The 25,871-nt window shown below is 41.1% G+C and overlaps 1 protein-coding gene across 2 annotated transcripts in view; it reads right to left on the reverse strand.

Moving 5' to 3' along the window:
- The window catches only part of Crebbp (CREB binding protein), a 155,059-nt gene that overhangs the window by 26,945 nt on the left and 102,243 nt on the right, over positions 1 to 25,871 (reverse strand). For both annotated transcript variants that reach the window (XM_008846197.1, XM_017801517.2), the window contains 12 exons: positions 19,040 to 19,282; positions 17,236 to 17,338; positions 16,430 to 16,576; positions 15,588 to 15,705; positions 14,392 to 14,563; positions 14,091 to 14,135; positions 11,922 to 12,046; positions 11,110 to 11,298; positions 9,509 to 9,922; positions 7,932 to 8,111; positions 6,964 to 7,153; positions 638 to 756 (listed from right to left, as the gene is read on the reverse strand). In XM_008846197.1, coding sequence (XP_008844419.1) covers positions 638 to 756; positions 6,964 to 7,153; positions 7,932 to 8,111; positions 9,509 to 9,922; positions 11,110 to 11,298; positions 11,922 to 12,046; positions 14,091 to 14,135; positions 14,392 to 14,563; positions 15,588 to 15,705; positions 16,430 to 16,576; positions 17,236 to 17,338; positions 19,040 to 19,282 — 2,045 coding nt within the window. The remainder of the gene's footprint in view (positions 1 to 637; positions 757 to 6,963; positions 7,154 to 7,931; positions 8,112 to 9,508; positions 9,923 to 11,109; positions 11,299 to 11,921; positions 12,047 to 14,090; positions 14,136 to 14,391; positions 14,564 to 15,587; positions 15,706 to 16,429; positions 16,577 to 17,235; positions 17,339 to 19,039; positions 19,283 to 25,871) is intronic.

Raw genomic sequence — 25,871 nt, forward strand, 5'->3', positions numbered from 1 at the left:
CTCCAAATTTTAATACTAAAAATAGAAAAGTATGAGGACTTTTGTTCCCAACAGTAAGTAATGGAGTTGAAAAGAAAATAACCCCAAATCTTCCTTTGATTTGACTCACTAACATGGTAACTAATATGTGCAAGTGGATTAAATTATTTCAAAGGCAAATTCAGAGAAAAAACAATGGTAAAAGAATCATTAAAATATATTTTTAATTAAAAAAATTGAAAATACTTTTAATTTACTGAATTAAATTAATTTACTGAATTAAAATGGTGTACATTTCATTGTTTCATCAATGTAAATAAAAGCAACTTTATAATTAACACAAGCACCAACCCTGAGACACTACTTAACAGGCCTTGTGGAGATGCACGGCCTTTCCAAACTTCCCAGGGATATCAAACTGGGTCAATTCTTGTAGATAAAGCATTATACACCCCAATATAACACAAGGCCTTGGGCTGTGTGCTAATGTAAGTGGGCTGGGACTCCAGCACAAGCTTCTGATACATGGATAAACATTGACAAACAGATTTTTATATCAGGAGAAAAAATTATTAAGGCAAGGTTATTTCGTCTAACCATAGAGGACTGAAACAATGGATACTAAAAGCTCTAACATATTTATATCATATTAACTTACTGGAATTCCTAGAAGCTGGGGATCTACAGGTTGTCGAAAAGGTAAAGACTCTGGATCCTGTCGATAGAGTGCTTCTAGGGTTGGCATAAGTGCCTGGCGTAGCTCCTCAGGTTTAAAGACTATGGAAGAAACCAATAGGCAGGTATGTAATGAGTGCTCAGACACATCTGACATCACACACAAAAATGCAAGCCTAGGTGGTGAGCTACTTCCCAATACAATGTTTCCCAAGCACTTTGACACTTCATTCACCATCTTAAAAATCTGCAGACTAGAAGCCCTGTAATTCAGGGCTTCTAAATACAGTAGCAGGGCCTTTAAAAGATGCACTTGTATCATGAGACAAAAAACACTAAGGAGTTGCTTCAATGAATTTCCAATGAAAATCTTTCTGGAATAAGAAACAAAGCTAACCCCCAAATCTGCTTCACTACTCAAACTGGGTGGTAAATAAAACCATTTCACTGAGCAGGACCTTTGAAAATCTTCTGGTGACACTATTCTATCTTGGCTGAGTTAAATTCAGTTAACCTGAGATAAATGGTCATATATTACAATCTTATAAACAAATGTATACAATAATTTAACTATAAAAATAAGCAGTTTTGTAGAAGTTCCATACTGTTTCTCCAACATTTACCAGTGTCCATTACTCCCATTTCTTCCCATCACATTTCCTACTGTCTTGTCTGTCTGTGCTACCACCACAAACACTGCCATGCCAACTAAGGCAAGAAAACTAAGGCGACTAAGGCAAGAAAACTAAGGCGACTAAGGCAAGAAAACTGCTTCAAGTTCCAAGGACTGCTTGGGCTACAGAGTGAGACCCTGTCTCAAGTCACACAAGTCGGGCAAAACACCAACAAAAAAATAAGCATGGTCTGCCAAATACCTTCAAAATACTTTCAAGATGGAACAGTCATACAAAACTCATGTGAATCTGAATGGCATGGGAACATATGCCTACTAAACTCCCCACTGTGTGAGGCAGCTGAGTTACTATGTCACACCACCTGGCTTTTCTTTGACACAGAAAACTGAACAGAGGCAAATGTGTCAAAAAAAGTTCCACAGACTGAGGTTATAAATGATGCGAACTTTCTTGTGTGTACATGTTTTGTTTTCTTTCGGTCTTTGTGAGACAGGGCGTATCAGTAGCATCAGTTGGAACTCACTATGTACACCAGGCTGGCCTTGAACTCACAAGAGATGGGCCTGCCTCTGCCTCCCTAGTGCTGGGATTAAAGGCATGCACCACCACGCCTGGCTTTCTTTTGATTTTTTATATCTTGAAAATATTTCCTACAATAGATTATAGTAAATTATAGTTTAAAAGCCACACTAAAATACCATAAACATTTAAAGTTCAAGTTGGGTAGCAGCATATACCTATATAAGAATCTGTTACAATTTCTATTTGGGGAATCTAACTTGTCAAATTCTAGAAAGCATTACCTGATTTCTTTCATATGAAAGGTTAAAGGTTAACAGAAATAGTCAACTTACCATCATCACTTTAGATAAGAAAAGAGTATTAGCAAGTTTTCCTTTATTCCCATCGGATCCAGGGACCAACCAGGTATTCTGAGCACCTTTGGCAGACAATGCCCCTTTTCTAGGATATCTGGCTACTCTAGCACTTATGGTATTCACCCAGGGTCTAGTAGAGCAGGTAAGACTCCCCATGTTCAGCACTGAGTACACAAAGGCTCACTCAAGCAAGCAGATGTACCCTTGGCGGCCCTGGAAATACAGGCACATCCTTGCTTTCTGCTTTCTTCTACTCTGTTTTATAGTCATGAAGTAGCACCTGGTGTTGCTTTTTTATTTTTGTTCCATTTGTACTGGTCTTGAATTGATCATGTAGCCCAAGCTGGCCTGGAACTCATTATCCACCTGTCTAGGTCTCCCAAGTGCTAGGATTATAGGCATGAACCATCATGCCTAACTAACTACATCTGGTATTCTTGAATAATTTTTTTCCCTCTTTCAAGCTGTGTGTGCATCATAAGTATATGTATGTTTACATCTGGGGCATTTGGGGTTGGTGCATGAGTGTGTGTTTGTGGTACCCTGAGATTGATGCTAGAAGTCTTTCCTGATATTTCTTGACCTTATTCATTGAGGCAGAGTCTCTCAATTGAATCCAGAGCTTGCAGGTATGTCTAGCCAGCTTGCTTGCTGCAGGGGATGCTCCATCTCCTTTGCCTCCTGAGCACTGCAATTACAGGTGGGCCACCACAGACACCTGGAATTCACATGGGTTCTGAACTCAAACCCTCATGCTCGTGCAAGTGCTTTAACCACCGAGTCATCTCCCTAGGCCTTGAATAATTTTTTTTTTTTTTTTGAGACAGGGTCTCCCCAGAGCCCCAGCTGGCCTAGAACTCACTATGTAGACCACGTTGGCCTTGACCTTACAGAGATCTACCTATCTCTGTCTACCAGACAGGCTGAGATTACAGGTGTATACCACCATGCCAGACTTGAATAAATTTTAAAAAATATTTTACTTATTTTTTAAATTTAACGTGTAGTATTGTTATGACTGCATGTAGGTAGGTAGACCTGTGTCATGCAGTGCCTGTGGAGGCCTGAAGAGGGTGTTAGATCCCCTAGAACTGGAGTTATGGACAGTTGTTAGTTGCCATGTGGGTGCTGGGAACTGAATCCAGGTCCTCTGCAAGAGCAGTCAGTGCTCTTAACTGCTGAGTCATCTCTTCAGCCCCCTTGAATAATTCTTTATAAATTTAATCAAAACTGTTTTCACTTCTCTAGATAAGGGGTTGGTAATTTAAGATTAAAAAAAACAAAAAACAAAAAACCCTAATCTTGCTAGCTGCCTTTCTATGAGCAACAAGCTCAAAAAGACCTTTACTTTTTGTATTTTTTAATATTTATTATTTTTATTTTATGTGTATCAGTGTATTATTGCCTGCATGTATGTAAGTGTGCCTGTCTTGTGCAATGCCTGCAGAGGTCAGAAGAGGGCACTGAGATTTCCTGGAACTAGTTACAGGTGGTTGTTAGTCACCATGTGGGTGCTGGGAATCAAACCCAAGTCCCCTCCAAGAGCAGCCTGTCCTCTTAACCGCTGAGCCATCTCTCTAGCCCCTTTTGTAATGACTGGGAAAAGAAGAGCATATTTCATAACACATGAAAATTAAGTGAAATTCAGTCAGTCATGGTGGTGCACGCCTTTAGTCCCAGCACTGAGGCAGAGAAGGCATACTCAGTACTCAGGAGGCGTATGCCACCATGCAGGCCAGGAAGTAGAAGTATTTTCAAACTCCTGTCTTTACCACAACTATGCAGTAACACTCCACAGGGACCGAAGGAAAAGTTTTAAACTGTATCAGAACCAAGTCCTCTGCAACTACTAGCTGGTATGGCACAGAGAAAGCCATTCCACTTTTCAAGCATCAAAACCTTCATTCAGTAAGAAAGGTATACCACAACACAATAGAGTGGTGGCATGTTGTTCACATACACCAGGAAGACTACTGAAATGTCAATGAAATATTTTATACAAAATAAACAATTCAGTTCAACAGTCACCCCTGCCATATTTCAAGAAGACAAGAGTCCCATGGGCAGGGAGCCACCAAAATACAGAATACACATGACAAATCTGCCACTGTAGGAAGTTCTAGAACTGTCCTAGGCCTTGCTAGGGGTCTGTGAGATCAAAATTATTTCCCTAATACAGAAATGCACTATGTCAACATTCACATAGAGGTGGAAAATGCAACACAAGTTCTCCAATCTTAGTGGCCACTCTGTACTCACAGGGAAAAGAATGCCAGTCACTTGATCATATCCTGAATAAGGTAGTAAAATTAGTGCTCTAAAGCTTAAACTTCTGACATCTACCTATTACTCTGTAATGGAGTGCAAAGTCTGTACAATTTTGTAGATACACAGACCCTAGAGCCAGCAGCAGCATTAGCACTGGGGCTAAGAGCACAAACAGCTGCTTTTCTCTATGAACATAGAAAACTTGAGGGCTGAAGATCAAAACTCTGGTTTGCCACAATTCTTGTCTGTGGCAAAATTCTCTCCAAAAATTAACCAAGTGGGCTAGTTACATCAAGCACAAGTGATAGTATTTATTGCCAATGATAAAATTTGGGCCTTCATTAAAAACTGCCCTGAAAACTTGTATCTGTCACATGAAACTGATATTTCTCAAAACTTTTAAGACTTGTTTTAAGAAATTGATGGTGATTTTTTTGTTTGTTTTGGTCTTTTTGAGACAGGGTCTCCCTGTAGCCCCAGCTGTCCTGGAACTCACTATATCATCATCATCATCTAAGGATAAAGGATCCATTCAAAGAATAAGAAAGTGCCATAGTCTTATTACAGCAGAGAATGGACCACCCAGTGCTAAGAATTCAAGTTCCGCAGATCAAAAGTCACCCTCGGGAGCCACTGCTTGTTGAGTTTTGAAATATCAAAGCAGAGAATCAGGGATTACCTGAAAGAGGCATGAAAACATGCGCTCCTCTCTTCACTAACAGCTTATCTAGGTGGGAACGGATACTCCTCACATAGTTCACCTATAAAGTATTATCACAACAACAGAATGCAGAAGATCTGAGTGTCCCACTCAGTCTCCTCTCTTCAAACATTGCGAAATTACAAAATAATGTCACATTTCTTATTATTTTTGTTTATAAGAAGTATTTTTTGTAAAAATGTGTTAAGTGAGGCTAGGAATATCATTCAGTAGCATGTTCGAAGTCCCAGGTTCCATCCACAGGGAATTTTTTTTAAAAGGGAGGGAGGGAGAGGTTAAATGGTACTGTTAGCAGATTTACTAATTTAAATGAATTAAATATTTAATTCTCAGCTTTAATTTCTTTTTTTAAAAAATATGTATTATTTTTATTTCATGTGTATGAGTGTATTGCCTGCATGTGTGTAAGTACACTCATGTCCTGCAATGCCCTCAGACGTCAGAAGAGGGTGTCAGATCCTCTGGAACTGGAGTTAGGACAGTTGTTAATCACCAGGTTGGTACTGGGAATTGAACCCGGGTCCTCTGCAAGAGCAATCAGTACTCTTAACAGCCAAGCCAATTCTCCAGCCCCTCCAGCTTTAATTTCTAACAGGATAAGCAATGTCAGATAATCTACAGAATCAATTGCTCAGGTATCCTCAACTATAAGAGATAAAGGAAGCCAGGGTCTTTTCCAGCTGTGGAACTTTACTGCCTCAGTCACTAACATTCTCTACATTCTCTCCTAAATATGCCACCCACGGGCCTGAATTTTCAAGTTCCAGGTCATATCGCAAAGGGTCATCTGACAGTCTTTCAAAACCCTCTTACTTTCTTTTTTTGGGGTCTTTCTGAGACAGGGTCTTCCTGTAGCCCCAGCTGGCCTGGAACTTGCTATAGAGACCAGGCTGTTCTCAAACTCAGAGATTCACCTGCCTCTGCCTCCCCTGTGCTGGGATTAAAGGCATGCACCACCATGCCCGGCCTCTATTACTTTCTGTGGACACATCTCAAGTGGACTGCACCCAATTTCCACTTGCACTGGCTAACCACAAACATCTGGAACCTAAGACTTCTTAATATCTTCATATTCCATCCCCTTGCCAAGCTGCAGCAGCTATGCAACCTGTTACTCTCTTGCCTCAATTCTTGGTACTTAGAAACCTACTACCTCCAGTGAACACGTATATATGCTGACAGCAATCATCTGCCTAAAACTACAGCTCCCCCCAATCTTACTATTTTCCTATTCAAATCCTTCATTAGTTCTTTATACCTTGCCATGTAGGGCCTATACTCCTTAGCCTGTGCAAGGATCCAGAGGCATTTCAACTCTGCCTCCCTAACCCATCACAAGACAGCATAGGGCTATTCCCTCAGCCACATCCCATTACTGCCATTTGTGTATTAGTCACATATGTGAGTGTACAGGAGTATGTGCCTCTGCACACACTCATGAAGGCCAAAGGAAAACATCAAATATCCTTCTCTGTCACTCTCTGCCTTATTTCCTTCACAACAGGGACTCTCACTGAACCTAGAGCTAGTCTGGTGGCCAGCAAGCCCCAAGTTCCTGTCTCTGTCTCCTACAATGCTGGGTGGGGTTACAGATGCACATGACATCCTGCTTTTTACATGTGTGCTAAGATTTAAACACTGGTCCTCATGCTTGCACAGTAAGCACTCTTACACACTGAATCTCTCTAGCCTACTGTTGTAGCAGGCAAGGAACATAAGAAGGCATGTAATAATTTTCCTGCCTTAGCTTTCAATCTTTGGTATGGAAGGACAGCACAATCCCTAGGTTTCAGAAAAACTGACGTACTCTTTTTTCGTGGCTGTGAAGGGGATGTTGACTGAGAGGCTGTGCCATTAGCACTATTCTCTTCTTCTTCTTTAGCTTCCACTTTTACTTCGGGTTTCTTTTCTTCCACTTCCATTGGCTCTGACTTCTGCTCTGCTGTATCTGTTTCTTCTTTAACCTGGGAAGATCCTTGCAAATCCTCTTGCATCATCTTGAGGAAAAATGGAACCACAGAAGACAGGTGAATTTCAGAGTCCTGTATCCTAATTTAGCTTTACTGTAAGGCTTCAAAATTGGCATGGGCTTGTCAGAGGTACATTTATCATTCCTTTTTTCTCCCAGAGAAAGGAACAAAGTATCTGTTGTTCACTGAGCCACATCACACAGTACCAATGTCACTATACTTCTAATTTAATTTTTTTTCAATGCAAAAGTATTTTACATGTTTAGTAAAATATATAGCTATTTCTAGCTTAGAGTGTCTTGGAAAACTGGACAGGGCTAGAAAGCCCCAGCTCAGAGATGGAAAGTGTGATGTGAGACGACAAGGAGTGGAGAGGGGTTCCCTGGGCCGCCTACTCGGTGGGACACAGCTGCCACAAAGGAGTCTAAATGTACTACTGACATAGCTGCTCATCTTTCAAGAAATCGAAAGTTTTGTTTGACATTGCCTGACAAACAAAAGCACAAACAAAAGCACATTCACAGGTGGGATTAAGTTCATAGTCCACCGATTTTCAGCTTCTCCCCTAAGTTAGCTGGTAAATGCACCTACCACCTCTTCTACAGAACTAGCAATGAACAAAGAACATCAACAAAAAGGCTTTGGATAATTCAAACATTCAGAAAGAATATCCAATCTCTTTGTGAACCATATTCAAACAATATCCAAATAAAATCCAGATATACCATGATAGGTCCCGAAGACATGGGAGGTAAAGCTGCTACACACAATCATGTACTGATGGCTAGGAACAGCACATACATACCTCAGACCGAGGTTCCCCCTTGGATTCACCAGGATCAGGCTCAGCATCATCCGTTTGGACCTCTGCCTTCATTTCCAGCACAGGTATGTCAGGTCCTGGCTGCTGGGAGCTGGTTTCAGCACTGGCCACAGAGGAGGGAGTGGGGACCCTGTTATCAATGCTGGCTGCTGCCTGAGAAAGCTGAAAGAAATCAAAACCATTCACTTCTATAAAGCAGGCAACATAAATGGCCTTCAATTTTGGCTCATCCAATCTCTGCCTTCTGCTCAGTATTTCTCAGTACAACCTAAGCACCTACTATGAGCACTGAAGGACAGAAGTTCTCAGGAGGGAGTTCTAGAGAAAGTCACTGTCAGTCAGAAACATGACTCATTCCTTATCAAGAATGCAGAGCTGAAAGAACAGAGCTTTCTAAATTATGACATAAAATTATTTTCTCTATGTTTTCCAACTTATTTTACTATTATTTTCCTTTAATACGGTTCATCCTTAACAGAGAAACGCAAACTATAAACATCTTAAGTAGTTATGAGGAGGGGAAATAATGGCCTTTACAGAAGCAGAATGTCTAACGAGAGACTGTGTTAGCAGCAGAACAGTGATGGAAGTAAAGTAAGCAAACACTCAGAGAAAGAACCACTAAAAGTACTCTAAAATTTCAAGAATACAGAAGTATTAATAAAAGACATCAAAATATTACAAAGAAACTTTAGAGAGCAGAGGATGCAGATCAGTGGTAGAGTGCTTGTTTACTATTTATAAGGTCCTAGGTTTGAGGAATGGGAAAGGGTAGACAAAGGTAAAAGCAAGAGATAAATAGACAAAAACACAGAGTCAGACTAAGTGTGTGTCTTTATGGAGAAATAGAAAGAACGTCATCTTTGGGGATGTTGTTACAATTGATTTTGCCATTCATCTAAGGATGAAGTTCATATAATTCTGGTGTGTGTGTGTGTGTGTGTGTGTGTGTGTGTGTGTGTGTGTAAGAAAATGTTATTAAGATTTCAACAAAAACTTGGGTACAGCAGGATAGGTGCAATCTGATCCTGGCATAGCACCTGGCTAGGAAGCCTGGGACAATGCAGCATACACTTTCTGAGAGAAATGGGGCTGCTTTGAGCCACGGAAAGTATAAGCTTGACTTTGTTGCTTCATTATGAATAAGGAAAGTCTTCATTAGTTCGAAAGAAGGCTATCAGGCAAGTTGGAGGACACAGAGTCATGCTTATTAAACCCACAAAACATATAAGCACAAAAACTGTTAAAACTTAGAAGATATTAATGTAGGACAGATAACAGAGAAAATAAAGGTTGCACATACTGTTCACTAATTCTATACGTGTTATGATGTATCAATGATTACTGATTTCTGAAACCCCCTTTAACCAGGGTATAATCATTAAGTCATATTCTACCACACAAAGCCTTTAGAGCCAAAGCTGAAAACCAACTCAATGTAGCTCCATCAGCAGACAGACACATGTTGTGTATTGTACCAAGATGCTGTAGCAAACTTCAGACGGAACATTCTTATGGGAAAGATATTCTTTAAGAGTTTTGGCTTGAAAGAGGCTCACCGGTGTGCCAGGAGGCTGGGTGTGCACAGGCGTTGGCTGCTGTTGTGATGACTGCGGGGTAGCCACAGATGGGGGCTGCACTGGTGTTTGAGGCTGTGGGGTCACCTGGGCCTGAGCTGCTGCCTGGACTGTAGGGGTGCTCTGTGTTTGGGCAGCACTGGGCACTGAGCCAGGAGTTGGGGTGGGAGTCTGCCCAGATGATACAGGAGTGGATGGCTGCGTGGGAGCTGCTGGCTGGGGAGGTGTCATCCCAGGTGGTGTTGGGTGTTGGAGAGAGGGCATGCCAGCAGCTGTGGAAGCAGGAGGTGGAGTAGGGTGCAATGGTGACTGTGTCACTTGTGGGCAAGGCAGCTGGCTGGCCTGGGGTGCCAGCATGTTCAAAGGGTTAGGAAGAGCACCACCAGGCACCTGGCCCTAAAAGAAATGGAAAGAGTATGTTAAAACTATCTCCCCTAATTGAAAACATAAGATACTTAAAGAATTAAATTTATGAAAATCAATCACAGTTTCTTAGTTTTGCTGGTTTCATGAGGATGTTCCATTTGTAAAAATTTATACCCTGAACATTTATAGTTCATCTCCTCTAATAAAGTTAACCCCACAAATGTTTTTAATTTGTACTTTGATTTGTACAACTAAAATTTCTGGTTAATACTATTGCTTCAATAAGCACATATCTGTTTATTAAGCTCATTAGCTCTGTGCTCTATAACATCTACTCATAGCTTAGACCATGGAAAGAATAGTTTTAAAAAGTGAGGTTAGACATTGCAACATTTCAGTACAGTGGTTTTTAACTGGGGAGAAACCTGAGAACTGTGGACTTTCAAAAAATTAATCAGCATCACTGTTCCAGAGTAGAGGTTGATCTGTACATCAAATACACCTAGACAGTTTTACTGGAATAACCACAATCATACACTTTGTGTTGTCTGTAACTACTTGCATACTTTAAGAGCAGAGCTAAATAATTAAGACTACAGCCCAGAAAAATGAAAATATGCACTAGTTGGCTTTTTACAAAAAAGGCTTACTGCCAGTCACTGCAGCACATAGCTGACAAAGGAGGACTATGAATCTGAGGCTAGCAACTAAAAACCCAAAGATCAAAACCTAAAGCCAAACTCCAAATAAACAAACAAACAAAAAAAAAAATCACAATCCATTCTACTTTTTGTGTGGCATTCGCCTAGAGAAAACAAGGGGAATTTAAAAACAATCAAAAATTATAGGACAAAGTGAGGAACAATGAAGAGATACTACACATGAAAATTAAGTGTATAAAATAAAATAAGGGGCTGGATTGATGGCTCAGTGGTTAAGAGCACTGGCTATGCTTGCAGAGGACCCAGGTTCGATACCCAGCACCTACATGTTGGCTATCAACCATCGTAACACCAGTTCCAGGGGATCCCTCTTCTGACCTCCATTGGCACTACATGACATGGGTACATTTACATGTATGCAGGCAAAACACCCATACACATAAAACAGAAATTTTTAAAAATCTGAAGTCAAATATCTAAAACAAGGCAGAATCTTGTCATAGGAAGCTGGGGCTACATAAATATTGGTGGTCAGGGTTACCACACTGAATGTACCTGTGACAAGGCTGTCTGGGCTGCTGGCTGCCCCATGCCCACACTATTTACACTCATTGCCCCACTGGATGATGAGAACTGGCTCTGTGGCAGAAACTGGTTCTGAGTGGGTGCCTGGGCCATCAGGTTGTTGGCATGGGTACTCATCATGTTCGGGGGCTGAGGCATCCGGGAAGGAGAAATGGCCATCTAGGAGACAAGAATCAAGAGAACTACAGAGCAGAAATGGCAAGCCAGAGTCTTCAAGATTAACAGTGCAAAGGAGATCCAAAGCCTTATAATAAACCCAGTATAGCCCTGGAAGTAAGCACTCACTAAGATAACTCCCCGGCTCCTAGAAACTTTCCATGCCTTCTCAAGCAGTCTCTCAAGTGAGCCAACTTTGAATTGTCCTCTGAATGGCAATCAATAGCATGTTGTTATTTAGAGTTCAAGCATGCCTTGTATTAGTTCTCTGAAGTGTGTGGGAGGCCACCTCAGGAGGGCAAGCTTGAGTTAACAATGACAAACCTGAATAGCTACACACGTGTGAGGTCAGCAGCCCACTCCACCATCAAAATGTAGTCTTCCTCCTCACAAAGTCCTATAGACTTGTTATTCTATTAAAAATAAGTTACAGACAAATAATCCTCACTGTACTAATAAAGATGGGTGTTTTTCGTTTTGGGTTTTGTGTTTTAAAGAGAGGTGAAGTAAATAAAGCACAGCGTAAACTCAAAGGAACAAGTACTCTAGAATTCTCAGGTAGCAGTGGAAGCTCCCTGCTCAGAGAACATTCTGCTGCAACAAGAACTACAAGGAGAAGCACTTACGCCTGGAACTGAGGCCATGCTGTTCATCTGAACAGAGTGGTTCATGGGGGAGGCTGCACGTGGTCCCATGGGTGCTTGTGGTAACTGGACATTTCCCAAGGACATTGGGTTAAATGAATTCAACCCTATAAAGTTAAAATGGCTCATTAATAAAAAGCATTCACAGTAACAGAATTATGCTAAGTAAACTCTTAAGATGGAACACATGGGTAACACAGACAACTGAGGAACCTACCAACTAATCAGAGAAGATGGTAACAGACTTCCCACATCTGGGAAAATGACATACATCTGATGGGGCTGGAAGTGGGAAGACTGGGGAAGCTAGGGTAAGACAAGGACTTAAGGGCAGGTCGGAATGAAGCAGAGCTGATGTGCCCAAAGCATGGAAGCAACAAGCAGACAAGGAGGCCTTTGAAGAAATGCAGTTACCCCATTTACAGGAGAGGTTTCCTAAGACCATTTGAGTGCACCCTCACTTAACGACCCTACAGCAGTTGTTCCCGTTATTCCAGGTTTCTAAGCTTCTTGGTTGGGTTGATGATATTGTTAGGATCTGTGCTAAGATACAAAACACCATCTCAATTTTGCAAGTATCTTCAGTGTTTAGTAAGTGTCCAAGGGCCAGCAGTTCTTGCCCTCAACCTCCTGTAGTTTGCAGAAAAGTTTCACCAAGGACAAAGGCTTCACCAGCCTCCACAGGAGCTCCAACTTACTAACTTCCCATAAAACTGCAAACCGTGGGCTTTAAATAAAGCCCAGTTCAAGTTATTTATTCCCCCACCCCTCTTTTTGAGACAGGGTTTCTCTGTAGCCCTAGCTGGCCTGAAACTCACTATGTAGACCAGGATGGCTTCGAACTCACAGAAATCTGCCTGCCTCTGCCTCCCGAGTGCTAGGATTAAAGGCGTGCACCACCATTCCCAGCAGTTAAAACTTATTCTTCTGTCCAACAAGGCAATCTAAAAGAATCTTGAGGAAGTTTCTGGGAGGCGTCGCCTAACATTGCTATACCTGTATCTTCCAGAATACCTTCATCTCTTGCAATACTTTCATGAACTATTCCTAACTGCCAACCTCAAGAATGGCCAAATTCCAAAAGGTCCAAGAGGACTTTCCAGGAAGCTTATAATATACAAGTCTCCCCTCTTTGTGAATTTTGGGAAGGCACTAAGAAACAGCACTGAAAGAAATCCATATTCACAGGGACCCATGTGTACCAACAAGGAAGGCTGGTAAATGCTGACCCAGAAAACGTCTCTTCTAATAATCTGTGACCAACCAGCTATCTTGTCAGACCCAACTAAGCAGCATCTCCCTATCTAGATCAAAGTCCATGTCATCCCTAACAGCACTCAAGTCATTTTGAAGGCTCAATTTTTCAACCATTTGTTTTTTTACACCCCTCAAATCTAATGCATCCAAACAAGTTCCTGGCAAGTTTACATGTGTCTATTTTAGAATGCAGGAACACTGTTAAAACTTTAAGCCATTTGCCCTTCCCTCCCATGCTACTCTGCATACTCTAGGCCTTTCTTTACAATTTGGATGTTCGCACTTATTTCACAACTCAGAGAAATGCCTTAACTGGTCTAAGGTCTTCATGTGTCAAGAGTTGAAAGGTTTTCAAATATCCCCCAATCCTGAGCCCCATTCTACCCCAAATAACCACAGAATCTTGACTTAAGAACGAGTCTTTAAAGGTTTAGACAGTTGCCACTACTCCAGTCTGGCATGAGACTCTGCACACAGCCTCCTGAGGTTGACAGCCATCCTCCAGCTTTAATCCCCCAGGGCTTAGAGCAGCAATATAAGTCCTCAGTCCCCCAACAGATACTTGCTACCCCAGGACTGGCTCACATACTCTCCAGCTGAGCATTCAGAAAGGCTTTCTTCCTTCTTCTAGAATGTTTCTTTAATGCAATCTCCTAATAATATCTTCCCCATTCATTGGATCGGGAGGGAAAGTAAAAAGTAAAAAGGTCTAAGTATTTCTGGTATCTTTAGAGAATCCTCTTATAATCCCCAAATTTTTTAAAAACAGACTGAATTTTCATCAGAAAGGAATAGAAAGAGGAAAAAGGGCTACAAAGATACACAAAAGGCAAAAAACAAATATTGTTGTTTAAAGTTAAACTAAAACATGATTGACAATCAACAGTTAAATACCTTGAGAAACCTGCATGCGATTCACTGGCAGGGGCAGGGGTCCATCTATAACAGCAACAACAACATGAAAAATAAACACACTCAGTGAGTCCAAAAAGCACTTTCACTAGACAGAATACTCTTTAAGAAGTCTTTCCATCAAGAAAGCTCAATATCCCCCCACAGGCCACTGCTAAACAAACAGATACCACAAGTACAGATTCTTGAAGAACATAATTGTATATTCCTAGAAATACATCTCAAAGGCTGGAAAACTAAGAAAAGAGACTAAGAGGCTGGTAGAAAGAAATGCAGTCCTTACTTGGCGGTCTCACAGACTGGCTTGGTGGGATCACAGGGGGCTGAGCCCCAGGAGCTGGTAAAGCTGGCTGGTTACCCAGGATGCCCTGCTTATGTAAACGTGACCTCCGTTTTTCTTCGAGTTCTTTTTGTATTTTATAGATTTTCTCTGCTAATAAATGGTAGTATTCATCCTAAAAAGCAATAATATTCAATGTTAAAGAATTAAAGATATAAGAACAATTTATTTCATTACATTCTAACAAACAAATGAACTTTTTTTTTTTTTTAACTTCTTTCACTCATTCATTCGTGCTGAGGATCAAACTCAGGGCTTTTTGTGTGCTAAGCAGGTGCTATATCACAAAGTATATCCAAGCACAACTTAGATGCACTGGTAAGGGTTCAACACATCTGATAAACCAAGGGACCAATTTTTGCTGAATTCCTATAAATGCCAGCACACTCTTTAATTGCAACTTTATTGGATTAATGACTTTACTGGGCTTATCAAATTGAAGGTGCTAAATGCTATTAACAAATTTTTGCACTACTGAGCAGTAATGTAATACAAGAAGGGGCTGGGGAGATGGCTCAGTGGTTAAGAGCACTGGCTGTGCTTGCAACAAGACTCAGGTTCCAATTCCAGCACCCACATAGCAGCTAACAACCATCCATAACTCCAAATCTAGGGACTCTGACGCCCTCTTCTGTCCTCTGTGGGCACTGCATGACACAGGTGCACTGACACACATGCAGGTATAACACTCATCATACACATAAAAATAAAATAAAGTGGCCGGGTGTGGTGGCACACGCCTTTAATCCCAGCACTTGGGAGGTAGAAGCAGGCGGATCCCTGTGAGTTCAAGGCCAGCCTGGTCTACAGGGAGACTCTGTCTCAAAAAGACCAAAAAATAAAAAAATAAATAAAATTTAAAAAATTAAGATTAAAATAAAAAAATAAAATAAAATTAATTCGAAAGAAGACGCACTATGAAAAGGATATCCTAAGGACACACTTCAACTTTCTGCAACCCTCTTTTTCCTGTACTATAAATAAGAGCTGTGCAGGAATCTCCTTACTGAGACATCCTCTGGTCAGGGTCCCCAAAGTGAGGAGTTTCTGGTCTTCCTACTTCTGAATAACTATCTAGAGAGATACTGTTTTCCCCACTGCAGGAGCAGGACAGGCTTGACAGTTGCATGGCAACCTACCCTGCTGTTAGCAGACTCATACATGTCCCCCTCCACTTTCTTAGCATAGGCGACTAGGTTCTCCATGCGGCGATCTTTCAGAGCTGCGGGGTCGGGGGTTGGGAAGATGGCTTGGACACTGGAAGGATAACACATTATATCAATCTACTTTCCAGGTGGTCAGAGGAGAACTATAAAACTAGGAACTGAATGCTCCCTATGGGGGTGATATGCTGCTCAGAGAAACCCTAAATCTCTCTGGCTTGTACATGAACATGGGAAACATATTAACTCTCATCTGCACATCAAGCACAAATATGTGTTATGTCATTTTAAGAATAGTGTGACTTCAAATTTCTAATTTTGAAACTGTTCATTATAAACAGATCAAAATATGGAAAAAATCTAGTTGATTAACTTCACTTTTTAACTTAGGATAGCTAATTTGAAAACATTAACTACTAATTTCTTATATGTAAAATAACTGTATGGCCCTGCCATCTATACTCACCAGACCCAAATCTGCCCCAATTTTAGGGAATTCTACAATTAGTCTCAAGTCAGTGAAGAAGGTTACAGCTAATGAACAAATCTAGAGCTCAGAGGCAGAGAAGATGTGCTGTTTCAGGTCATGTCTCTCTGCTCTTGATACCTCCACCCAATGCAGACCAGACACTGGGAATTTTGGTCTACCCAGGTCTCTAAGCATTGGGGATGCCTTCTAAAACAAGCACTGACCCTTTGAAGCTCTGTGCTGTCATCTAGGGGGTGATGAAAAACAAAATCATGCATCTATGAAATTTCAAAGTGCAACACTGCCCTCAACCACAAAATATGAATCATGGTTGGTGGCAGTTACATACAGTTTATGGACTAAATGGCTCCGCAGGTCCTGAGTGACATGCTCATGCCAGCCTTTCCGAACACCAGTGCTGGAAGGAGGTGCTGCTGTAGGTATCGTGCTGAGGCTTCCAATGTTACCAGAGTTGGAGCCATCATTCATCAGTGGACTAAGGAGAGAACAAGGACACTTCATCCAACTACTCAGGAGAATCAAATGTACTCCCATCTAAGTAAGGCTCTACTTCAAGTTTAAATTAAGAAAATAAGCAAGTAATATATATCCAGCAGAATTCGAGCTATGTTTAATCTGTTGTGTTCTGTTTATAATTTTAAAAAGAAAGATTTTGCAGCAGTTAAGAATGCTTGCTGCTCTTATAGAGAACCAGAGTTTGATTCGCAGTTCCCACAAAGGGTGACTCATAACTGCCTGTCACCCTAGTTCCAGGGGGTCTAATGGCCGATTCTGGCCCCTGCTGACACTGCCACACTAGGAATTTTTAAAAAAATCTTTATTAAAAAGGAAGGAGAAGTCAGGTAGGTGTTGGTGCTTGCCTTTAATTCCAGTACTTGGGAGGCAAAGGCAGGTGGATCTCTGTGAGATCAAGGCCAGGCTGGTCTACATAACGAGTTCCAGGCCAGCTGGAGCTACAGTAAGAGACTGTCTCAAAACACAACACAAAAACAAAAAGGCAGGGATGACATTTATCCCCACCTCTTCATTAACTGATCACTCTACCACATGCCAGGCCAGAGTTGTGTGTAATCCCCACCCAATCTCATGACCACTTGTCCCTCAGATAGGAGCTCTTTGAAGCCTTGGTCTTACTTGGTAGCCCCTAAGGAAGTTGGAAGAGCTGATTCTGAAATCAAGTTGGGTGGCTGCTGATCTGTTGTTATTCCCCCTGCTGGAATGTTCATTGGGTTATTCCCTTTAAAGACAAAAGAAACAAAGAGACAAGAAATCAAGTCCTAGATTATAATACACACTTGGAGCTCCTATAATGGGCAAGTCACTACATAAATAAATAAATCATATGAGGTACATAAATACACAGGACAGAAACTGTGGGAGCTGTATTTTTCAGTAGTGGTGACCGGCTTAAAAATTCAATTGTAACCAAAATAAAGTATGTTCTGGAGCCTGGCTAGATAGCTGGTGTCCTAACTGTATTCTAGCGCTGCAGAGAAAATGATCACTGCCCATTTGCAGCCTTCAACTTTTCTGTTTCATTAACGTCAAACCCTAACAACTATGTTGACCTAACCTACAGCATACCTATGTGCTGTGTCTGTTTTTCATGTCAGAAAATAAACGCACAAAAATTAAGTTTATGACAAAAATATTGACGGTAAATTTGCTTACAATCTTCACATTAAAGAAAAAAGTTGCAACTAGGCTAAATAGAACTCCTAAATTGTGCCATCAAGAGGAGGGGAATAGACAGAATTTGGTCATTAGGGTTTCAACCCATGTTCCTGGTCAGTACTAACTGATAATCATATTAAGTCAGTTTTCTAAAAAGCAACACAGAGATGATTTTAACTGATCTGTCTCTGTCTCTTTCTGTGTCCCTCTTAGCATTACTGGATGATCAAACCTGAGGCTTCATATATGCTAGGCAAGTGCTCTCCAACTGAGCCACATCCCTAGCCCTTAACTGTCATTTTTTTAAATGAGTGCCCTCCCTTTGTTGTTTTTATTATTATTATTATTATTATTATTATTATTATTATTATTTTTATTATTATTATTGTGGAGACAGGGTACAGTGTTAACCAATGTTAGTTTTTTTCCTATGAGTTCATTGCTTCTACGAATGTTCAATAAGAGATGTTTTTTGAGACAGGGTCTCACTATGTAGCTCTAGCTGACCTGGAACTTAGAGAGATTCATCTACCTCTGCTTCCTAATTGGTGGAATTAAAAGCATGAACCACCATGCCCAGCATGAGTACTTTTGAGTCTCAAATACTTGTTCTACTGGAAAGAGAAATATAGGGCCACCAGCCATGACTTCATGGACAGCACTAGCCCTCCTCACACTAGATGAGTCCAAGATTAAAAGGACAGAGAAAAACCATTTATGAAACTATATATATATGAGAGGAATGAAAAAAAATTGTAGTGATTGTGAACTTATGTCTGAGGCTGACAAATGATGGGTTGGGGTGACAAGAGGAAATGCTGACCCACCCAGAAGTCAGTGACAATAGTTACTGTGACACCTGTTGCTAACTAGCCCTATTCCAGACTGGCCACTTCCAGGGGTGGATGAACCATGATCAAGATATGGCAAGAACCTACCAAATCCTTATTAAATGACTGGTGTACTTAAGAGTCTACATGAGTGGGATTCTGCATTCTGAGCCACGAGGGTGTTCTTTATAAACTGTCAAGATTAAAGTGGCACAGCGCAGAGCAAATCATTGCTTCACTTGAAAATGCTGTTCTTTTTACAATCATGTACCATCTTCCCTATAAAAGCACACCTGAGGTTTCCCTGGAAGGTGGTTAATTCAAATCAATGAATATGAAGTAAAAACAAAAACTGAAAACAGTCTTGGATTCTAGTAAGAGTTGCCATCTTTTCACTGTACTTGAAGAAAGTTCTTGAGTGTTCCTTGACCTACCAAGGGGATTGAGAGTCCTCATCTGCTGGTGGGCTGGAGGCTGTGCTGGTTGCTGGCCAGGAACCTGAGGCTGTAGCTGCGTCTGGGGCTGGTTCATGTAGGGAAGTCCGAGAGCAGCATAGGCCCGCTGCATGGAACTGGGGTCTATGGGGTTTGGGTTACTTAAAGAAGTGGCATTCTGTTGTCCTGCACCAACAGAACCAATTGTGTTTTGAATTCCACTAGCTGGAGACCCCAAGATGGCTAGAACAACAAACAAGACAGACAAGCAAAAAAGGTAAGTAAAAGGGAGATACCCAGAAATGATCTGTAAGTAATGAGGCAAATAAAATCTTTCAAAGACCAAACATGTATGTCATAAATCATACACAAAACTATCAAGGAAAAAGCAGTGAATTTTCTACTGTCTGGCAGTAATTAAGGAATAAAAATCTAAAGAAAATCTACCCTTCTATCTCTGAAAGCAACAGAGCATAAAAATCACAGATCACTTAGTAAAAATCAGTATGTTTTAAAATCTAGAGAAACCTAAGAAGTTAGTTCTACAGAGTGTGAAATGTCTAGCAAGGCGAAGCACATGATTTTGTATGGGTCCAAAGCTATCTCCAAGGTGAAGACAGGTGCCTTCCTATTGCCCACTGCTCCAACCTATCTTTCAGTGCTCACCTATATAAGTAAAAAGGGACTACCAGAGGTGAAACCTGGTTGGCTAATTGATATTAATAAATCTATGATTTAATCTTCAAAATAACAAAACTGACATTCCTCAAAATTCACTTGTATGATGACAGCATTTTATTTTTTTGGTCTTTTTCAGACAGGGTATCCCTGTAGCCCTAGCTGACCTGGAACTTGCTATGTAGACCAGGGTAGCCTTGAACTCACAGAGATCCGCCTGCCTCTGCCTCCCAAGTGCTGGGACTAAAAGCATGTGCCACCACACCCGGCTGTATGATGACCATATTAACAAGCCTTTCTTATGAGATACTTGTCCAGGACAGTACCATGCTAGACTCTGGGCTCTAAAGCCGAACAAATACTACACTTGACTGAGTGGCTGGCTGGCTGAAATTAACAAATGGAACAAGGCTTCAAGATTTTATATGGGCTTAAATTTATCCAGGTATCACCTCAGCATCTCTGATGTTCAGGACCCTAGATGTGCCTTATGTAGCTCTCATCAGCTATTATGACCCAGGCCCACAAGCAACTTACAGAACAGCTGTCCCATCCAGTTGGCTAACCCCAGGAGACTAAAAGAAAAACCAGTATCCACATAAGGAACTCCATTCCAAAGAACTTCAAACCAACTGAGATGACCTTTTAACAATTATTTCCTTGGTCAGACCACACGCACATGCACACGCGCGCGCGCGTGCGCACACACACACACACACACACCATTCGTTCTGATGATCTCATTTGGTGAGTTTCCTATATCGCAGATATTTTCTGTACATTATTTATTCTTAAGGATTCCCTTCTTTTTAACTTTACAAATTTTAGAGTCATGCTAATATTAGTCCTTAGGATCCTCAGGACTGGAGATAGCTCAAGAGATAGCTCAGCAGTTAAGAGCAGTGGCTGCTCTTCCAGAGGACCAGGGGTTCAAATCCTGGCACCCACATGGTGACTAACAGTCGTCCCTAACTCCAGTTCCAGGGGACCTAACACCCTCTTCCAGCCTCCACAGACAATGCACGACACAGATGTACTTACTTACATGCAAGCAAAACACTCATATTTAATAATATTCTTATATCCAACATCTATACAAGTATAATTTACAACTGAAATGCTTATCAGAGCAACTTAAAAACTGAAATCTGGCCAGGCGTGGTGGTGCACACCTTTAATCCCAACACTTGGAAGGCAGAGGCAGGCGGATCGTTGGTGGTGGGTGTTGTTATAGAGTTGTGATTGGTGTTTTGATTGGGTAATGATGATAGTGTGGAGTTAGTTGTTGAGTTTAATAATATAGAGGATTGGGTGGCTTTCGAGGGGGAGAATATTGGGTTGGCTTTGTGAGCTCGAGGCCAGCCTGGTCTACACAGTGAGTTCCAGGACAGCTGGGGCTACAGGGAGACACTGTCTCAAAAAAGACAAAAAAAAAAAAAAAAAAACCCTGAAATCTGGAGCCTGGCATGGTGGTGCACACCTTTAATCCCAAGCACTTGGGTGGCAGAGGCAGGCGGATCTCTGTGAGTTCAAAGCTAGCCTGGTCTACTTAGTGAGTTCCAGGCCAGCTGGGGCTACAGGGAGACTATGTCTCAAAAAGACAAAAAACAAAAAACAAAACAAAACAAAAAAAAAACACAAAAAAAACCTGAAATCTGTAAAAACAAAAAAACCCAACCAACCAAACAACAACAAAAAACAATCTTGGTAATTACCCATTCCATAGTAACTTTTCAGATAAGGATATTCAGATCTCAAACTCATTAACACTCATTAGATACAATTAAACACATCAAGCATCCCATTATTATAAATAAAATGTAATTTCCAAGATACACCTTGACAAGAATTTAGATATCATCAAGTATATCTTTAAAAGTACAAAAAGAGCTATGACATTAATAAAAAGGTAAGATAATATTCCCTCCTTGTACAATGGCAACATCACAAGCTTCTCCTTTAGGATATTTATTCTTTCTCCTCCTCCCTGACCTCCTCCCACCTCCCTTCTTCTCATGTATGCTGCTCAAGTACTCAACCTCAGCCAAGGACAATACTTTCCACTTTGCTGTCACCTTAGGCATAAGAAAGAACAGACCTAAACCCTATTTGATAGACATAGTAAACCATGGTCAATAATTTGAGAAACAGTATCTACATGGCCCTCCATTCCTGGGTGGAAATGCAGTAACTGTGCTTTAATTACTTTGCCCTACTATATTCCTTCATCCACATTTCCCCAAATACCATCTTTTTAGACAAAATACCCACCCTAGGGTCAATACCATTCCTAAATTCAGGGACATTTACGGAGTAAACAAATGCCTAATTCACCAAAAAAGTCTCCCATGAAAGTTGTTGTTATAGTTGCTCTATTTTCTGTTTATGTTAAGAGCATTTGTTTCCTAAGTATTTCACAAATAGGTATTTGGAACTTGACATTTAACAATTCAGAAGCAAGAAAAAGAAAGATCTTTAATTCCAGCATTCAGGAGGCAGAGGCAGGCAGATCTTTCTGAGATTGAGGCCAGCTGGGGCTACAGGGAGACCATGTTTCAAAAAGACAAAAAAGAAGAAAAAAAAGAAACTATAAATAAACAGACTGACACTGAAACACAAGATCCAAACAACGCTACTGTATGAAAAGCACTAATATCTAGGGGACGGGTATTTACAGTGAGGGTAATGGGTGATTGATAGAGGAGTCACATAAAATCAAATTATCAACTCTGTTTAGCAAACTCAAGATAATACCAGAGTTCCATGAAAGTTTTCTAGATCCTTCACTTAATTCCCATTGGGTCCAGTGGGTCTGTTTATCTTTAGGTATTTATATTCCCAGTATTCACTGGCTCACCTGCCCACCCACTCACCACAGGCTCGGGAGTGCACTAGGCCAGGCTCCCAGATAAGTGTGGTGAGCAGAGTTGCTGTACTCCCTGAGTTTAGGCTCTACTAGGACAAGTATAGCCACCTAACACATAACAAACCATAGCTTACGATCTGCATCAGAGAAAAATATTGATCATCTCATATTTCTTGGACATCCCTGAAAGTTAGGAATCCAAGTGACTCAGTTTACTCTTCAATTACTGCATGCCACACAGAACTGGCAATACCGGAAGTTAGGAATCAGTGTTAAAGCTTATCCTTCAACTGCCACATGGGACCATGTCAAAGGTCACACAGAATCCAGGGGACTTGTAGCCATCTGCCCCCTGCTGCCCCTCTGAGTACCCTGGGGATGAATAAGCTTAAACAGAGCACTAAAGACAACAATGCTCATCTACCTGCATCCCTGAGAATGAGGCCTTCTCTAGCAATCAAGTGGATGCATTACTAGGGACTATCTACTTGGTCTTCTTGCCATTTCTACTTTTCCTTTCTGAAGCTTAATGCTAATGCACATGTCACCAGTCCTTTCAATGTCATATTATACCTTGAGAAGTCCCAATATGGTCGGTTGAATTCCCTCTGGCTTACCAGACAATGTATCTGAACTGAGATACATCTTTGGGTTTGTTTTGTTTTGTTTCGGGAGAGGGGTTAAGGAGAGAAAGAATCATGCTAGTATCTAGCTCTGGCTGGCCTGTAACTCACTGTGTAGCCCAGGCTGACCTCAAGTTCACAACAATCCTGCTTCAACCTCCTGGGTACTGAGATTATAAGCAAGAAGTCACTACATATGGCCTGTCTTTGCCTCATTCCCAAGACCCTCTTGTACCTTACCACTCTCTTTCTGTTAGAGCTAAAGCAGGAGCCAATAGCTCAGGAAACAAAAGGTCAAGTTTATTATGGGCTCTTTACAAGGCTTGCTTCTCATTCTTTATATAGGGGCAAGATGGTCTTTCCCCGGTAAGTACAAAGACTGCTCTGAGAAATGTTCTATATAAAGTATATAATGCTAACTTGAAACATTCAATTAACCAGTAAAGTTCAGTTTCTGATCATACTCAATAAAACTTGGCTTAATTTGGCATTCCAATGAAAACTGACACAAGTTAAATTTCAAACTTTGTCACGGTAGTGGAAGACAAATCAGTTACTTTCATTCCTTAGATTTTTACAGAAAAAGTAGGGGACAATAACAAACAGGAAGAGCTGAGTGTCCCAGCACTGCCAAGTCCTCAAAGAAGGCTTTCCTCAGAAACCAAATGACACAGGAAGGCAAGGAGCAGCTATTCTGATGAACTCATCACCCACTAACAACTAGTTAAGCCAGAGAGTGAATCCATGACTCTTTCTACTGGCATTCAGGCCCCAGTTCCCTATCTCCAATCTCTACAATCATGTCAGAAGCACCTGGAGACTGCAGGTTCTCAAGTGGAGCTGAGGGCCTGGCCAGTCAGTGCCCAGGAGGTACTGCATGAGAATGAATTTTGAGGTTGACTTTGACTCAATTTAACAATTGTTTCAAGTAATTAAAAAAGTACCTAAAAATGGAAGAAACAGTCATACCAAGTAGTAAGAGCCAAAGCAACAGAGGTACTGGAGCTACAGGTTACACTGCTAACTGTAAACAGTCACTGGGGATTATGCTATGGCTTAGTCCAAGTCTGGGATTAGCCCGGAAGCAACAGTCTAAGTCTTTGTGGAGTCTAGAGGTGGAAAAGCCAGGGTCTTCCTCAATGAACACATTTATCCTTCTTTTCAGCTTTGATACAGATGCCTGGCCCTTGTAAGCATCCCAAGCAGCCATTCCCCAGATTTTAATGTGTATACCAAACACCTAGAAATTTTTAAAAAATATAGATTCTAATACAAGAGATCTGGGTGACCCAGATTTGTCTTTATGTTTTGTTTGTTTGAGACAGGGTATCCCTGTAATCTCCAGCTTGCCTGAAACTGGCTATGTAGACCAGGCTGGCCTTGATCTAACAGAGATCAGCCTACATCTGCCTCCCTTTTGAATCAAAGATGTACACCACTACACCTGGCACAACTGACTATTTCATGATTATAACTCATCATTATAGAATACAAAGAAAAGTTAAACAGAAGCTCAACACAGGTCCAAAACAGTAACAGACAGTACGGGTTTCATTTCAAACATTAACAGGCTAGTGCCATACATAATTCCCAAAGGATATCTGTCAATAAAGACATCAATTACAATGATGTGTGCCTACCAAGGAGATATACACTGGATACGGTCAGTATCTGTGGGAGATACATGCTCATAAGGTAGAGCTTTGGTATGCCTGGTGCTAACTCCACAGATTGGGCCTAATCAGAGCTTGTCACAGCCCACCAGAGTTGCTGTCAAAGGCACCTTAAAGTCCAGTCAGCTCCTACACAGGCTATAATGCTGTGTTGGTGTTACGGCCATCTAGAATGTTCTCCCAATGTAATTTTATTCACACTGGACTTCATCAAGCACTACTTTTCTCTGTGAAGTAGTTTAGGTATATGCTGATTGTCCCCACAGACGCAGAGAGTACTATTCCCATGTTTATACTTGATCCTTTGCGTGACACCATTATCACTTTTTAAAAATGATATGTCAGAATAGTACATATTAAACACAAAGAGCCCAGAAAAGTCCCTCCCCCATATACACTGGATAAAAGTTAGGAATGCTGGGGGCTGGAGAGATGGCTCAGCGATTAAAAACACTGGCTGCTCTCCTAGAGGACCCAGGTTCAATTCCCAGCACCCACATGGCAGCTAACAATCATCCATAACTCCAGTTCTACGTGATCTGATACCCTCTTCTGGCCTCTGCAGGCATTGTGTGATATGCATGCATTTACATACATGCAGGCAAAACACTCATATATATATATAAATTTTTTATGAATTAAAAATAAAAAAAAGTCAGTAACATTATCATAGCTCATTAGTCATGGAATTAACATTGTATAAGTACAAACTCAACAATAGGGTTGATTTATGTGGTGCTGGGCATTGAACTCAGGGCTTTTGTACATCTAGGCAAGCACTATTCTAAGCTACATTCCTAGACCTCATTCTCTTACTTTCGGCCTAATAGAGAAATGTTATGGAAGGCCGTATGGAGAACTCTTAGAAAACTACAAATGAACCTACCATTTGACCCAGTTATACCACTCCTTGGCATATACCCAAAGAACTTGTCCTGTTGCAGAGACACTTGTACATCCATGTTTGTTGCTGCTCTTTTCACAATAGCTAA

This window comes from Nannospalax galili, unplaced genomic scaffold (assembly GCF_000622305.1).
Source record: "Nannospalax galili isolate Female #2095 unplaced genomic scaffold, S.galili_v1.0 scaffold471, whole genome shotgun sequence".
NCBI classification, from domain to species: domain Eukaryota; kingdom Metazoa; phylum Chordata; class Mammalia; order Rodentia; family Spalacidae; genus Nannospalax; species Nannospalax galili.